At 43.0% G+C, this 15,632-nt stretch overlaps 1 protein-coding gene across 3 annotated transcripts in view; it reads left to right on the plus strand.

Moving 5' to 3' along the window:
- LOC126094631 (glycine receptor subunit alpha-3) overlaps positions 1–15,632 on the plus strand; it is a 611,226-nt gene that overhangs the window by 294,396 nt on the left and 301,198 nt on the right. For all 3 annotated transcript variants that reach the window (XM_049909117.1, XM_049909118.1, XM_049909115.1), the window contains exon 2: positions 8,081–8,209. In XM_049909117.1, the coding sequence (XP_049765074.1) occupies positions 8,154–8,209 (56 nt within the window). In that variant the 5' untranslated portion in view covers positions 8,081–8,153. The remainder of the gene's footprint in view (positions 1–8,080; positions 8,210–15,632) is intronic.

Here is a 15,632-nt window from a genome sequence, read left to right on the forward strand (position 1 = left end):
CTTTCAACCAGATACGTTTCATATCTACTATCTGGCAATAATTAGTATTGGTTTCTCTCACTTCACGCGTAGTTTCAAAGAACCAGAGGTTACTTTTAGATAAGATAATATTTCTGAAATTATCTCGAAATTGATTCTTTATCCTTCACTCAAACTCAGATCTCTTAAAAGCCATATTTGGAAAAAGATTTCACTTTTTACTACTAGCATAAATTTACTACAAACTATCAATCACGACTAACATGTTAATTGCGACACATTTCAACAATTTCATTCCTCACATATAATATACATCTTCAAGCTCTTCATAAATCACTTTTCGATTTCTGATCATATATAACGTTGACCGACAGTAACAAGAATAATACAATACATCGATCTCAGCAAGCACTGAACTTTCTTTTTTACAACATACAATACATCATTTTTTATTCTCACATTTACTCTTTTTTTTAAAAAAAAAACAATGAATCAGCAAGTAAAGTACAATTGTCTGTACGTTCTTCCTTCGTCGGCCTTCGTTTGGAAGGCGAGTGTTGCCGGTGACGTCTGGTACTTGTGTTACTGCCGCGACGGGCAAAGACTGCCGCCAGCTTTTCGTTGATTAATTGCCACACCGTACATGAAAGAGAGAAAATCAAAAAGACTAATTTTTTATCTACTTTACTAACATAATTTATGAAATAATCATTTATAGGCATTCGATGCCTTAATGCTTCTCCCCATGGATCGTTGTTGAAGGGTTTCCATTCCGTCGCACCACGATATAAACCGACATTTTGCGATAAAATGTCACCCTTCAGATGCAACAGAGTATGCCCTAATGAGGAATTTCATTACCCTTTTTCCTTAAAACCATTGAAAACAATAGGTTTTCTGAATATTTCGAAACAGTAAAATGTTGGACAGTGAAGACACAACGCTTGTCTTTCAATTGAAAATGCTTCTCCACATTGAAGAAGGCTAATTAACTACAAAGTGATGAAATCTGTCTCGTCGCCAGTTCTCTCGTAACATATGAAAAAGTTTAAAAATGTGATCTGAATATGCATAACACAAGTAACACTTTAGTGTGCGACATTTAAGACTCGAGAATGCATATTTGGCTAGTTCGACGATTTTCCAGTTATTCATTTCACCTTTTGTGTTACAGTAACCGTTACGCGTCAGGAAGCCTGATGGAACATTGCCTTTTTCTGTGGTCGACGACAACATGATGTTAATCTATAAAGTTCCTTACACATTTTATACTTGGGAACTGCATCTCTCAGCCAGTACTGTAGATATAGCCAAACGAGCCACCAGTTTTGTAGTAAATATGTATCTTTTTTGTGCTGTAAGCTACGGTTGCAGCTTCCTTGCTGGATCTATTGACATCCTGATTTTAATACTTTCATCGTGTTTCTTCGATCAACAGTTTTACATTCTTTGTTTTGGATCCATACATATGGTTGTTTAGATGCAAGCTAGGCTATAAGTTTAGTGTACTTAGATAAATATGAAGTATATAGTAAACGATTAACACATATGGACACATTTATCTCTGTCAACCAGTGAAGTACGTACTCACATATTCACCCAATTACGCTTCTCCCTAGTTTCGTATTTCAGTCAGTAATTTTTTTCTCTTTTCCTCATTACTAGTAATCAACCATGTTGCTCTTTGTTCCCCTCTCCTGTCTCTTCAATCACGTCCATTGCTGCAGTCTAAATCTCTCTTCTCCCTGCCGCAAAATAACCTTCATTGCTATACTTCTCACATGCAAATATAACGATGATTTTTCTACAACGGGTATCACTGTTTTTACAAGTTCTGTCATATTAGTTCTAGGTACTGGATTCCATACTAGGTGTAAGACCTCTTATATGTGTTATAATAACTATAATGACCAAATATGAACGCTGCGTAGTTAGAGTCAAAAGAGGATCTTACGACATTAATCTTCCCAGAATAAATCAACAAAAAATATAAATAAATTAACGGCAGTGTTATGAACAGTATGACAGGAAAAGTTGAAGCATTTTGTTAACGGTTCTTCTGAAGCATATGATGACACGTGTTAATGGTAGGTAGCTGTGACGTACAGAACAGTTTGCACTAGTTATGTTACGTTCATCTAGTACTGACGAACTGAAGGTGGTAAGTTCTTGACCTGGCAAACTGACGGCACTGATACCAATGATTTTTCTTATATGTTGCGGTATGTTGGCCAAAAAAGCGTCAAGTGTCAACTTGGTCTATGGAACGGTGTTATGTATGTGGCATTTACAGGTGAACTTTTTTTGCGATTTATTGAAATGGTCAAACTGCAATACTTCGACCTTACGAATTTTCGACGGTTTCTGGCCAACAGAAATCCAGTTAATGTTTCTGAAGCACTGTAAGGAGACAGTTATAATCAGGCTGAATCCTTCACTCTTTAGCGAAGTGTGCTACCTTTTGTTTCTGTCAGTTTAAAACTTTGTCGAAGACTGGATAGCTGAGTCGATAAGAAAATAGCCCGCGAAGGCAAGGTAACGTGTACCAGTCCAGATCATGCTCGCAGTTTTAACCCATCGGGAAGCTTCTTTTTCAACAGTTGCCCAGTGACTGGCCGAACTCAAACTGTGCCGTACTTCTGTTCAAAGTGGCCCATGCGAAGGTGGTCCCAAAACTAAAACATCAGCTTAAATGCTTAAATGCTCACTAATGCTCAATAAAAAAAAAATTGGGGGTTCTTGCCCCTGTCGGTGTTGATTTTAGCCTTTGACTATGCTTGTTTAGGCAAGCTGTTTTATATTTGTTCTGAATAAGGCGTGCTTATCCACGCTGAAACCTAGGTAAACACCAGGTAGTTTGTGCAATCGAGGCGGATTTTTCATAATTATTTAGCTCAATAAGGCGTTGAACGATCTCCGTTTAAAGCCATCTGTGGTAATTGACCCAACAAGCGTGTCACAAAAATAGTACTGTCCATTTTGCTTGAAGAACTAACCGTTAGATAGCTTTGTGCAAGCTGGGTCCTGCATGTTCTCATTGCTTGCCTAAAGAAGCTGTGAAAACTACCGGAGGGTTATAGTCAATGTGCAGCTACCAACAGAGGTCCTGTGCAGGCTGTAATTATCGTATCACTGGTAGATATTCTAGTGCATTAACACGGAAATCATTTACGCTGGAAAAAATTTGCTCCAGTTTTGGTGACTAGATGCAAATCTGGCGCTGAGCAAGCAAGAAAGACGTATAGGAATATTTCCATATGTAATTGATTAGGAACGGGATGCGGGCAGAAAAGGTCAATGAAGTGAGAAAAGAATAATGCTGATTCTCTCTGAGCATCGTGTCCCTGTATACTGACCTTCAGATCAGAGCCAAAAGGCACATGGATTCAGATAAGGTGATCTTGCAGGCCATGCATCTGGAAAACATCTGGAGATGGCACATTCGTGGAAGGTTGCATTATGCAGAGCTTTCATTGGGCGAGCAACATGAGGTGTTGCCCCATACTGCATGAAAACAGTGATTTCTGCGCACTTGTGCTCTACCAAAGCAGGGGTCGCATGCTGTACAAGATGGCATCGATAAGGTGCAGACGTCACGGCACACCTGACAGGTCCTCTGGGTGTATTCTCTTCAAAGAAGAACGGACCGAGAAGAAGGTGCTTGGAAATCCACAACAGCACCCCAAATTTGCCAGTTCTATGTATTCACTGCATTCTGTGGTGTAAAATGTGTCTCTTCATTCCATAGAATACTTCTCGGCCACATGTCATCGAATTCGATCCGTGTCAGAAACCAAAGAGCAGATTCAGAACATAGCTGCATATCATGAGGTTTCAGTTGCTGTTCCGTCTGGATCTTGTACGGGCACCTGTGTAAGACATACAGCAATATTGATTGTGGGATGGACAATTCTCGTGACACTGCATGTGTTGCATCGTCAGTTACAGCAACAGAAACCTCGACAATAACTTACAACGGGACAGTACACCTTTTTCCGGATGTCACACCAAGCTCATCTGTGTTTTCGAAATACGTTATCATCTTCTTTAAGCCATTTCATGACATCTGACCTCTCCCCAGACCTTTCAGTCAGCGATACTCTCTCAATGCAGTCCTGTAATTGCTGTTTTTGACATAAAACAGTTTCGCTAACGGCACACGGTTTCTCTTCTCGATAGCCATACTGTTCATCACGTTATAGCCAGACTGTTCATCACGTTATGGCTCGTCAAATGACAGCGTGGATGTCATATCGTCAAACGAACAGTGTACAGTGCCAGACTAGCACCTGGTGGCCACAATGGAACTAATTTTTTTTCGGATTGAATCTGTTTCGCATTAAAGCATTAGCATATCTACAAAGTTTTGCTACCATACGATAATTACAACCCACCCTGGACCCCCGTGAGTATCTGCCCTTTAATTACAACCACTTGGTATTATTGCATGAGGCACAACACGTGTTCTTTCCTTGTTAGCTGTTGCCTTACACCGTTATTCACCTTGCAGTACAAGAATTTTCACTCAGAATAGGTACGTACAAGTGTAGGGATTTTCTTTCCGTTCTCTGGTTTCTCGTTTTTAACACACTTTAATGACCGCATGTCCCCTCTCTACTTGGTTTCCGTATAGTTTTGTAGTAGCGGGTTGTAGAAGCGTCTGCTGCCTTTCTCCTTCCTGTACATTTGAGTGATAGAGTGTGCGAGTTACCTGTGTCATTTTTGTCTTATCCTCCGCATTCTACTACTCCTTACACGAAGCTAGACCCAAATGTAATTGTGTGTGTGATTTCAATGTATTCTATTTTTGTTATCTTAAGAGACCATTTGTTTAATTTATATAAGGAGAGACGACCAAACGATGAACCACATTTTTGGTTCCTGGATCACGTATGTTTTGTGTGGTCACTATCTTCCTGGTGTGTGTGTGTGTGTGTGTGTGTGTGTGTGTGTGTGTGTGTGCGTGTGTGTGTGTGTGTGAGCCTTTGACAACTCCACTTTTCTTTAAAATTAAACTGACATTTTAAAACTAACAAACACTTATTTTCTTGATTTTATCAAATAGTTCCGATCCCTTTTCCTTTCTGTAAGTCAATCCTGAACACATCGGCAGAGTTGTATATTTATACCTTGAATGAGATATTAAGGTCAATTTAGAGAATATTCTGTTATCAAATTCTAGGCCCAGTACTGTAGAATCACTTTTCACTACATGTTTGCCTCAAAATGCTAGTTATCTATTGAGCATTTTATCACTGTTAATACATATTGCACACTCTAAGACGAAAAACAACTATTCACCTCGAAGGATTTATCCTAATGGGACAGAAATTGGTAGATGTGATCTACATGTGCAGATACACAAATTATTACAATTTTAGAAAAATTGGAAGATTTATTCAAGAGAAAGAGCTTTACAAATTGTGCAAGTCAATAACGCGTTAGTCCACCTCTGACCCTCATGTGAGCAGTTATTCGACTTACCATTGAGTCACAGAGTTGGATGTCTTCCTGAGGGATATCGTATCAGATTCTGCCCAATTGGCGCATTAGATCGTCTAAATCTCGGGCTGGTTGAAGGACTCTCCCCATAATGTTCCAAACGTTCTCAAATCGCAGGACATCTGGCGACCTTCCTGGCAAAAGTATGGTTTGGCAAGCACGACGGGAGCCAGCAGAAACTCTCCTCGTGTGTGGACGGGCATTATCTTGCTGAAATGTAAGCCCCAGCATGGCTTGTCAAGGAAGGCGTAGAATATCGCCCACGTATCGCTGTGTTCTGAGGGTGGCGCAGTTGTTGTTGTTGTGGTCTTCAGTCTTGAGACTGGTTTGATGCAGCTCTCCATGCTACTCTATCCTGTGCAAGCTTCTTCATCTCCCAGTACCTACTGCAACCTACATCCTTCTGAATCTGCTTAGTGTATTCATCTCTTGGTCTCCCCCTACGATTTTTACCCTCCACGCTGCCCTCCAATACTAAATTGGTGATCCCTTGATGCCTCAGAACATGTCCTACCAACCGATCCCTTCTTCTGGTCAAGTTGTGCCACAAACTTCTCTTCTCCCCAAACCTATTCAATACTTCCTCATGCCAAGAGAACCAAAGGTGAGCTGCTATGTGAAGAAATGGCACCAGACCATGACGGCTGGTTGTCAGCGTGTATGGCGGGCGACAGTAAGGCTGGTATACCACCGCTGTCTGGTTCGTCTCCAGACACGTCTTCGTCTTGGTATCTCATTGACTGGAGTAGAATTGCCTACAGCGATAAAGCCCGCTTCAGAATGAGTCCCGACGAGCAGGACCGAGCGAGGTGGCGCAGTGGTTAGACACTGGACTCGCATTCGGGAGGACGACGGTTCAATCCCGCGTCCGGCCATCCTGATTTAGGTTTTCCGTGATTTCCCTAAATCACTCCAGGCAAATGCCGGGATGGTTCCTCTGAAAGGGCACGGCCGACTTCCTTCCCAATCCTTTCCTAATCCGATGAGACCGATGACCACGCTGTCTGGTCTCCTTCCCCCAAACAACCAACCAACCAACCCGACGAGCAGCGAAGACGTGTCTGGAGACGAACCAGACAGCGGTGGTCTACCAGCCTTACTGTCGCCCGCCATACACCCTGACAACCAGCAGTCATGGTCTGGGGTGCCATTTCTTCTCATAGCAGCTCACCTTTGGTTCCCTTCTGCGCCACCCTCAGAGCACAGCGATACGTGGACGATATTCTACGCCCTCCTTGACAAGCCATCCTGGGCTTACATTTCAGCAAGATAATGCCCGTCCGCACACGAGGAGAGTTTCTACTGCTTGTATCCGTGCTTGCCAAACCCTACTTTTGCCAGCAAGGTCGCCAGATCTCCCCCGAATTGAAAAGGTTTGGAGGATTTTCGGCAGGGTCCTTCAACCATCCCGGGATTTTGACGACCTAACGCACTAATTGGACTGAATCTGATACGATATCCCTCAAGAAGACATCAAATAAATCAATGCTAAGTCCAATAACTGCTGACATGTAGGTCAGAGATGGAGCAACGCGTTATTGACTTGCACTATTTGTAAAGCTCTTTCTCTTGAATAAACCATCCAGTATTTCTAAAATTGTAATAATTTGTTTATCTGCACATGTAGATCACATCTACCAATTTCAGTCCCATTCGGATAATTCCTTCGTGGTGAGTCTTTTGTTGTTGTCTTAGAGTGCATTACAGGACCTACTGCATATTCTAAGGTTATGTGATGAATCCAAGATTATTAGCAATAGAATGTGATGTGATCGGAGAAAGACAGATGACAGTCGTAACGAATTAATGATATTAATCTCAGTGCAGAAAGATAGCCTTTTAGAAGGCTCCCCTTTTTGTCTGGCGTCGCTACCTGTGATTATATACACAGTCAACATTCGCAAAGTTTTGTACATGGCTACTTGGTTCAGTGACTGTTTATAAATTAAAAATGAAACAAATGAGCCCTCCGTCACAACCTCCGTTGCAACCTGTCACTCTACAGGTATGAGCAGCCTTTAGAGGCTCGCCTTTACACATTCCTTTTACATATTTTGTGACTAAACCCCTTCTGGCCTGTTATTTATTTTATAAGTGACGTGTAAGTACCGTCTCTGTCTTGTATTTTTAGTCAGTACTTCCACTTTTTATATAATTTTTTTTCTTCCCATTAATTTGTAATTATTTTATAGACAACTTTAAATGTCTACATTCTGATGAAGGCACTGTTAGGAGTGTCGAAACCTGGTTAATAAGACTAAAAACTTGTGACCGGGGCTCATTTGTTTCAATTTTAACAGTCAATTTTCTCACATGTCGCCTTTCAAGCCGCGCAGGGTAGCCGCTCGGTCTTGCGGGTTTTGCCACGGTCCGCGCGGCTCCCCTTGCTGGAGATTCGAGTCCCCCTTCGGGCACGGATGTGTGTGTTGTCCTTAGCGTAAGTTAGTTGATTAAGTAGTGCGTAAGCTTAGGGACAGATGGCCTCAGCAGTGTGGTCCCGTAGGACTTACCACAAATTTCCAATTTTCCCGCCTTTCAAGGCGCGTGGACCACGATGCGCGTATGCTGGTGAGGGTGAGTGAGAGTGATGGTGTTGCAGGTGAGGAGTGGTGCGCTGGCCGGTGTGCGCTGGCTGGTGGCTGCGGCAGGATGCAGAAGCGGGCCGCGCCGCTATGACCGCCTCCTGCACGGCGCTCGCCATTCTGCTGTTCGCGCTGCTCGCCATGTGGTAAGTGAGTGCCATCAGCCGTGTGCCAAACATCTACTAAAACTTCCTATGTTTATGGTGGCGGTAGGGAGGGGGGTTGGCGTCATCAATCTTGTGGGTGCTCTGATGCCACCCGCCACGAAGTCCTCTCCTGCGCCAACCTCTTCATCTCACCGCAGCACTTGCACCCAACTCCCTTCATTATTATTCTGTTGGATATATTCCAATCTCTATCCTGCTCTGTAGTTTTTACCAATTACAGCTCCCTCCAGTACCAAGCAAATTATTCCTTGACATCTTAACGCATGTCCCATCATCCTGTCCCTTTGTGATGTACGAGGTGCATTCAAGTTCTAAGGCCTCCGATTTTTTTTTTTTCTAATTAACTACTCACCCGAAATCGATGAAACTGGCGTTACTTCTCGATGTAATCGCCCTGCAGACGTACACATTTTTCACAACGCTGACGCCATGATTCCATGGCAGCGGCGAAGGCTTCTTTAGGAGTCTGTTTTGACCACTGGAAAATCGCTGAGGCAATAGCTGCACGGCTGGTGAATGTGCGGCCACGGAGTGTGTCTTTCATTGTTGGAAAAAGCCAAAAGGCACTAGGAGCCAGGTCAGGTGAGTAGGGAGCATGAGGAATCACTTCAAAGTTGTTATCACGAAGAAACTGTTGCGTAACGTTAGCTCGATGTGCGGGTGCGTTGTCTTGGTGAAACAGCACACGCGCAGCCCTTCCCGGACGTTTTTGTTGCAGTGCAGGAATTTGTTCTTCAAAACATTTTCGTAGGATGCACCTGTTACCGTAGTGCCCTTTGGAACGCAGTGGGTAAGAATTACGCCCTCGCTGTCCCAGAACATGGGCACCATCATTTTTTCAGCACTGGCGGTTACCCTAAATTTTTTTGGTGGCGGTGAATCTGTGTGCTTCCATTGAGCTGACTGGCGCTTTGTTTCTGGATCGAAAAATGGCATCCACGTATCATCCATTGTCACAACCGATGAAAAGAAAGTCCCATTCGTGCTGTCGTTGCGCGTCAACATTGCTTGGCAACATGCCACACGGGCAGCCGTGTGGTCGTCTGTCAGCATTCGTGGCACCCACCTGGATGACACTTTTCGCATTTTCAGGTCGTCATGCAGGATTGTGTGCACAGAACCCACAGATATGCCAACTCTGGAGGCAATCTGTTCAACAGTCATCCGGCGATCCCCCAAAACAATTCTCTCCACTTTCTCGATCATGTCGTCAGACCGGCTTGTGCGAGCCCGAGGTTGTTTCGGTTTGTTGTCACACGATGTTCTGCCTTCATTAAACTGTCGCACCCACGAACGCACTTTCGACACATCCATAACTCCATCACCACATGTCTCCTTCAAGTGTCAATGAATTTCAATTGGTTTCACACCACGCAAATTCAGAAAACGAATGATTGCACGCTGTTCAAGTAAGGAAAACGTCGCCATTTTAAGTATTTAAAACAGTTCTCATTCTCGCCGCTGGCGGTAAAATTCCATCTGCCGTACGGTGCTGCCATCTCTGGGACGTATTGACAATGAACGCGCCCTCATTTTAAAACAATGTGCATGTTTCTATCTCTTTCCAGTCCGGAGAAAAAAAATTGGAGGCCTTAAAACTTGAATGCACCTCGTAACATGAGTATTGATTGGGAGGAGAATAGCTATAAGAAGAATTTAAAGCCTTTTTGAATATTTTTCGACCGTGACTGTCTCAAGAAATGTATAAAGGTTTTTTGAAATTACCGCTACCAGTCATAAAATTTGTCAACTATTGTATTACTGCAATTTTGTCATATGATGACATGATGGAGACCGTGGCTGTTGTTCGAAGACAAATGTTGATGGTGTTAGGACAGCAACCAGCCACAAATTTACTTTCAGTTCCTTTATTCAAAGGGCACCGTTACCGGTTTCGAATCGTTGTGTTTCATCCTCAGACGGTTTAGACGCTTTCTTTATGACATGTTGTGTGTGTTTTTTTTTTACAGATTAATTTTCTTAAAATATAAATAATACATAATTATAAACAACGCCACACACAGATGGTTGCGTTACAGATTTTCGTTGCATGTGACTTACGTAAAACGTCGGTTTGAAGTGTTTGTTTCCATAACATTCGTCTAACAGATGTAAATGCATTCTTGTTGTTGCACACGTAAATTGTTCTCACTAAACACTATAGATTTGTCACTGAGAACATTTCTACCACGCACCACATGTTTTGATACATACAAAGAGCTTACAAACATATGAGTATCACAGATGCTATGACATATCGTAACATTTGACAATGATGTCCTATGTTCGGAAAGGATCATGTATTCATTTACGCAACTGTAATGCCTTTTACGCTAGTACAGAGACATTGAATTTTTGAGTTGATATTCTTAAATTAACTATAAAGTTTCTTGTTTTATATAGAACTGTGTAGGTAAAATAGTATATTATTTAATTACATTTAGCATCATGAGAATTATAGTAACATATAAATTTGCTACTTGATCTGCAGATAGGTGTACTAATATTATTTGCTTTTGAGGCTGGAAAGTAATTTTTGGAATTTTTTCAGGAAAGGGGTGTTAGCTAACTCTGTTTGTTCGCTAAGGATATAGTCTGGGGTGCTGTTTGTGTGTGTGTGTGTGTATTTCTAATTCTTCTAATATATTCATAGTAGCTCCTTTTTCTGCTAGATGCAAAATTTTTAAGTTGTCCTCAGTGTTTCCGACAGAATGGTTTTCTTCAGCAATATGGGCTGATTTGTTCAAGTTACCAAGTCTTAAAGCTTTAATATGTTCTTTGTATCTAATTTCAAAACTTCTGCCTGTCTGTCCGATGTAGAATTTATTTATTTAGCAACATGTTTCGAGGGAATACCTCATCTTCAGGCTAAATGGCATTACAAAAACAACTTTACAATAAGGTCATACTGCTGTTATATAGTCTTTTCGTAAATGCTGTGGTCATACTGTGGAAGAAGAGAAAACTTTGCTTGAGGCGATGTCACTTTGGAAGCTGGACTGATGTTTCCACAAAAATGTTTTGTAACGGTCACTCACTTTGTTCTTCTGGCGTGGCAGTCTCGTTGTGATGCGCTGTGCCGTTTCCATTTCCGTGGCTCTCTTAGTCACTGTTCACAAATTGTCACTAACATAGCAGTAACATGGAAACACGATCACAAACAGTTATCTAGTGCAGATGTCAACCTACATCTGTAATACGATAACAAGACGAGCACAAGACATGTAAACATCTGACACCGCATAGATCGACAAATAGATAGTCAAATCAAAACCAGCTGTATTTCGACCGCCATCTTGTCCACTGAGCTACAGAACTGTTTGTGATCGTGTTTCCAAGTTACTGCTATGTTAGTGATAATTTGTGAAAAGTGATCTAGAGAGCCACGGAAATGGAAACACCTCAGCGCATCACAACGAGACTACCACGCCAGAAGAACAAAGTGAGTGACCGTTGCAAAACATTTACGTGCAAACATCAGTCCAGCTTCCAAAGTGACATCACCTCTTACCAAGTTCTCCCTTCTTCCTCAGGATGACCACAGCATTTACAAAAAGACTATGTAACATCAGTATGACCTTATTGTAAAGTTGTTTTTGTAATGACATTTAGCCTGAAGATGGGGTATTCCCGCGAAACATGTCGCTAAATAAATAAGTAATACAATAGTTGACAAAGTTTGTGACTGGTAGCGGTAATTTAAAAAAACCCTCTACATAGAATAGCTACAGCTATGGCTGGGGTCTCTGTCTTCTCTCGTATTAAGACTCTGGGTTAATTCTACCAACTATCATTGTTGCCTAGCGGATCACTCACCTGCTGATCTTCTGTCCCAGGCGTCGGAGTTTGTTTCGTACAGCAGGCTGTGCCGTCGCATAGTAAGTAACTGATTAAAGAGACAGCATGGAAACTACAGATCAGTGAAAGTCATTATCGTTAGTCAATACATCTCTTCAGAAATGGACATATAAATGAGAGAAAACTGTGTCACAAATTTCCTAACGTATCACTCACAATAAAGCAGCCGCTAGACAAGCAATAGACGTGCTGTAGCGCAAGTCAAAATAACAGAAGTCCACATAAACAATAATGTAAATATTTTCAACATTTCGCGGCCCTGACAGCAACTGTATAAATATTAATTATAATTTTAATAACTAACAGCCTTAGTTGCAATGTTTACCTAGATTCACCTAGGTTTCAGTCGGGATAACCCAACCTTCCAGAATGAGATTTTCACTCTGCAGCGGAGTGTGCGCTGATATGAAACTTCCTGGCAGATTAAAACTGTTTGCCGGACCGAGACTCGAACTCGGGACCTTTGCCTTTCGCGGGCAAGTGCTCTACCAACTGGGTCTGCATCTCGTGGTCGTGCGGTAGCGTTCTCGCTTCCCACGCCCGGGTTCCCGGGTTCGATTCCCGGCGGGGTCAGGGATTTTCTCTGCCTCGTGATGGCTGGGTGTTGTGTGCTGTCCTTAGGTTAGTTAGGTTTAAGTAGTTCTAAGTTCTAGGAGACTGATGACCATAGATGTTAAGTCCCTTAGTGCTCAGAGCCATTTGAACCATTTTTTTGCTCTACCAACTGAGCTATCCAAGCACGACTCACGCCCCGTCCTCACAGCTTTACTTCTGCCAGTACCTCGTCTCCTACCTTCCAAACTTTACAGAAGCTCTCCTGCGAACCTTTCAGAATTAGCACTCCTGAAAGAAAGGATATTGCGGAGACATGGCTTTAGCCACAGCCTGGGGGATGTTTCCAGAATGAGATTTTCACTCTGCAGCGGAGTGTGCGCTGATATGAAACTTCATGGCAGATTAAAACTGTGTGCCGGACCGAGACTCGAACTCGAGACCTTTGCCTTTCGCGAGCAAGTGCTCTGCCAACTGAGCTACCCAAGCACGACTCACGCTCCGTCCCCAGAGCTTAAATTCTGGCAGTACCTCGTCTCCTAGCTTCCAAACTTTACAGAAGCTCTCCTGCGAACATTGCAGAACTAGCACTTGCCCGCGAAAGCCAAAGGTCCCGAGTTCGAGTCTCGGTCAGGCACACAGTTTTAATCAGCCAGGAAGTTTCATATCAGCGCCCAGTCCGCTGCAGAGTGAAAATCTCATTCTGGAAACATCCCCCAGGCTGTAGCTAAGCCGTGTCTCCGCAATATCCTTTCTTTCAGGAGTGCTAGTTCTGAAAGGTTCGCAGGAGAGCGTCTGTAAAGTTCAGAAGGTAGGAGATGAGGTACTGGCAGAAGTAAAGCTGTGAGGACGGGGCGTGAGTCGTGCTTGGGAGCTCAGTTGGTAGAGCACTTGCCCGCGAAAGGCAAAGGTCTCGAGTTCGAGTCTCGGTCCGGCACACAGTTTTAATCTGCCAGGAAGTTTCAACCCAACCTTCTTCAGAATAAAAGTAACTACCGTTTGTCCGTAGTGGACATCGTCCAGCTAAAACTACAAATCCATAAATTATCTTCAGACTGTAAAAACTTATCTGAAACTGCCTCGGCCCCACTTCACGACCCCGATGCGGCAAGCATGAGTGCTGTACTGGAACTGCTAAACAAATTAAAACAATAATGTCCTCATTATAAAGCCTCAGTCCCTAGAGAGAGCGCAAAATGAATTAATACGAATCACTATAGCTTAGGAACCAGCCATGGGTCGATAATGCGGCCACGGTAACAAGTGTCGTAAACAGAGCTTACCGTGCAACATGTCTATTTGCAGTGCCGACATCTCGAGGTGGAATTATAACGACAGCACAGATGCAACAATTGTATTTGCAGTGTACTTTATAAAGATCACGAGTAACTCGCTGATGGTTAAGACATGGCTGCTCCCTAATAACGGAAGACAACATTTACTACAACATGCCGGTAACTGCTGCATGTTGAACCTTGCCATGACGACATCTTTAGTAGCTGCAACGGAATGTAGCGGAGAGCTGCTCTCCGGACTATTTAAACATTCGGTCGACGAACTACACTGCACGCCTGCGGTATACTAAAAGGCCAATATTTGATAACAAGAGATTGTTTTCCGTTGGGAATACCCTCTTGGCCTGTGCTAGTCTGCTGTTTATGTCCTCTTTGCTTTACCCTCATTTGCTATTTCGGTTCCGAAGTAGCAAAATTAGTTTCATGTAGTCTACTTCGTGTTCCTCAATTTTGATGTTAGGTATGTCACTAATATCATTTGCGCTACTGCTCATTACTGCAGCCTTTCTTCGGTTTTCTCTCAATCCCTAGTATCAGCTCATTAGACTGTTCGTTCCGTCCAACAGGCAAAGTAATTCTTTCTCGGTTTCGCTGACAGTAGCTATGTCATCATCAAATTTTATCATTGAGAGTATTTCACCCTGAATTTTAATTCTACTTTTGAACTTTTCCTGCTTCCTCGATTTATAGATTAACAGTAGGGGCGACAGACGGCCTCCCTGTCTTTATTCCACTTTAATCCGAGTACTTCGTTCTTGATCTTCCGTTCTCATCGTTCCTTCTTGCTTCTTGTACAATATGTAAAGGGTGGGACAAATAAAAGGGGTTCAGACAGCGGGATTCCAGCGTACAAAGAAACAGGGCAGAGGAAAAGAAATACAGCATTAAACTGACTATAACAGATGTTGAAAGTGACCACCATTCATCTCTTGGCATGTCTGGGCCCTGGTCAGCAAGTTGCTGAAGGTGGATCAAAGCTGGACTGCTGGAAATGCTACAGTCGCATCCGAAATGTTCTGCCGCAGTTCTTGAAGACTATGAGGGTTGTTGGGATACGCCTTAGACTTCAGGGCTCCCCACACTAAGTAATCGTACACTGACAGATCAGGTTACCCGAGTGGCCAGCTATGCCCGCGACCAGATGGACCTGTGCCACCAACCTGTTGGGCGCGGAGATTGTGTAAATGTGCTCCAAGGTTTGCCCAGTTGTATGAGCAGTTGCTTCATTCTACTGGAAGCAACTGAAGGTCCTTTCCCCCTCCGTCAATGCTGCCACAAATGGTTTGTTGGCAATGTAACGCGCCGAAGTCAGCGTCTGATGAAAGAAGATGGGACCAATAATGCGACATGGAGGCACTACACACTAAATCCTAACCTTCTGATCATGCAATGATGTTTCGTGGAAGTTTTGCGGGTTCTCCGCTGCCCGGAACCAATGATTCCGTGTGAAGACATAACCACTCAGGTGAAACAAGGCTTCATTAGACAAAGAAAGCTCCATGTCAAAGCCATACATTTTTATCTCAGTGAACAGCCATTCACAAAACTGTAGGTGCTGAGGAGCATCTACTGGTTTTAATACATGAACAAGAGACACTCGGTAGGGATGCATGTGCAAGTCCAGGTGGAGTAATTGTCCGCATGATCTACGTGATATGCCGGGCTCTTGAGATTTGATTTGATAGGTGAAATGCAAC

Source organism: Schistocerca cancellata, chromosome 8, assembly GCF_023864275.1.
Source record: "Schistocerca cancellata isolate TAMUIC-IGC-003103 chromosome 8, iqSchCanc2.1, whole genome shotgun sequence".
Lineage (NCBI taxonomy): Eukaryota > Metazoa > Arthropoda > Insecta > Orthoptera > Acrididae > Schistocerca > Schistocerca cancellata.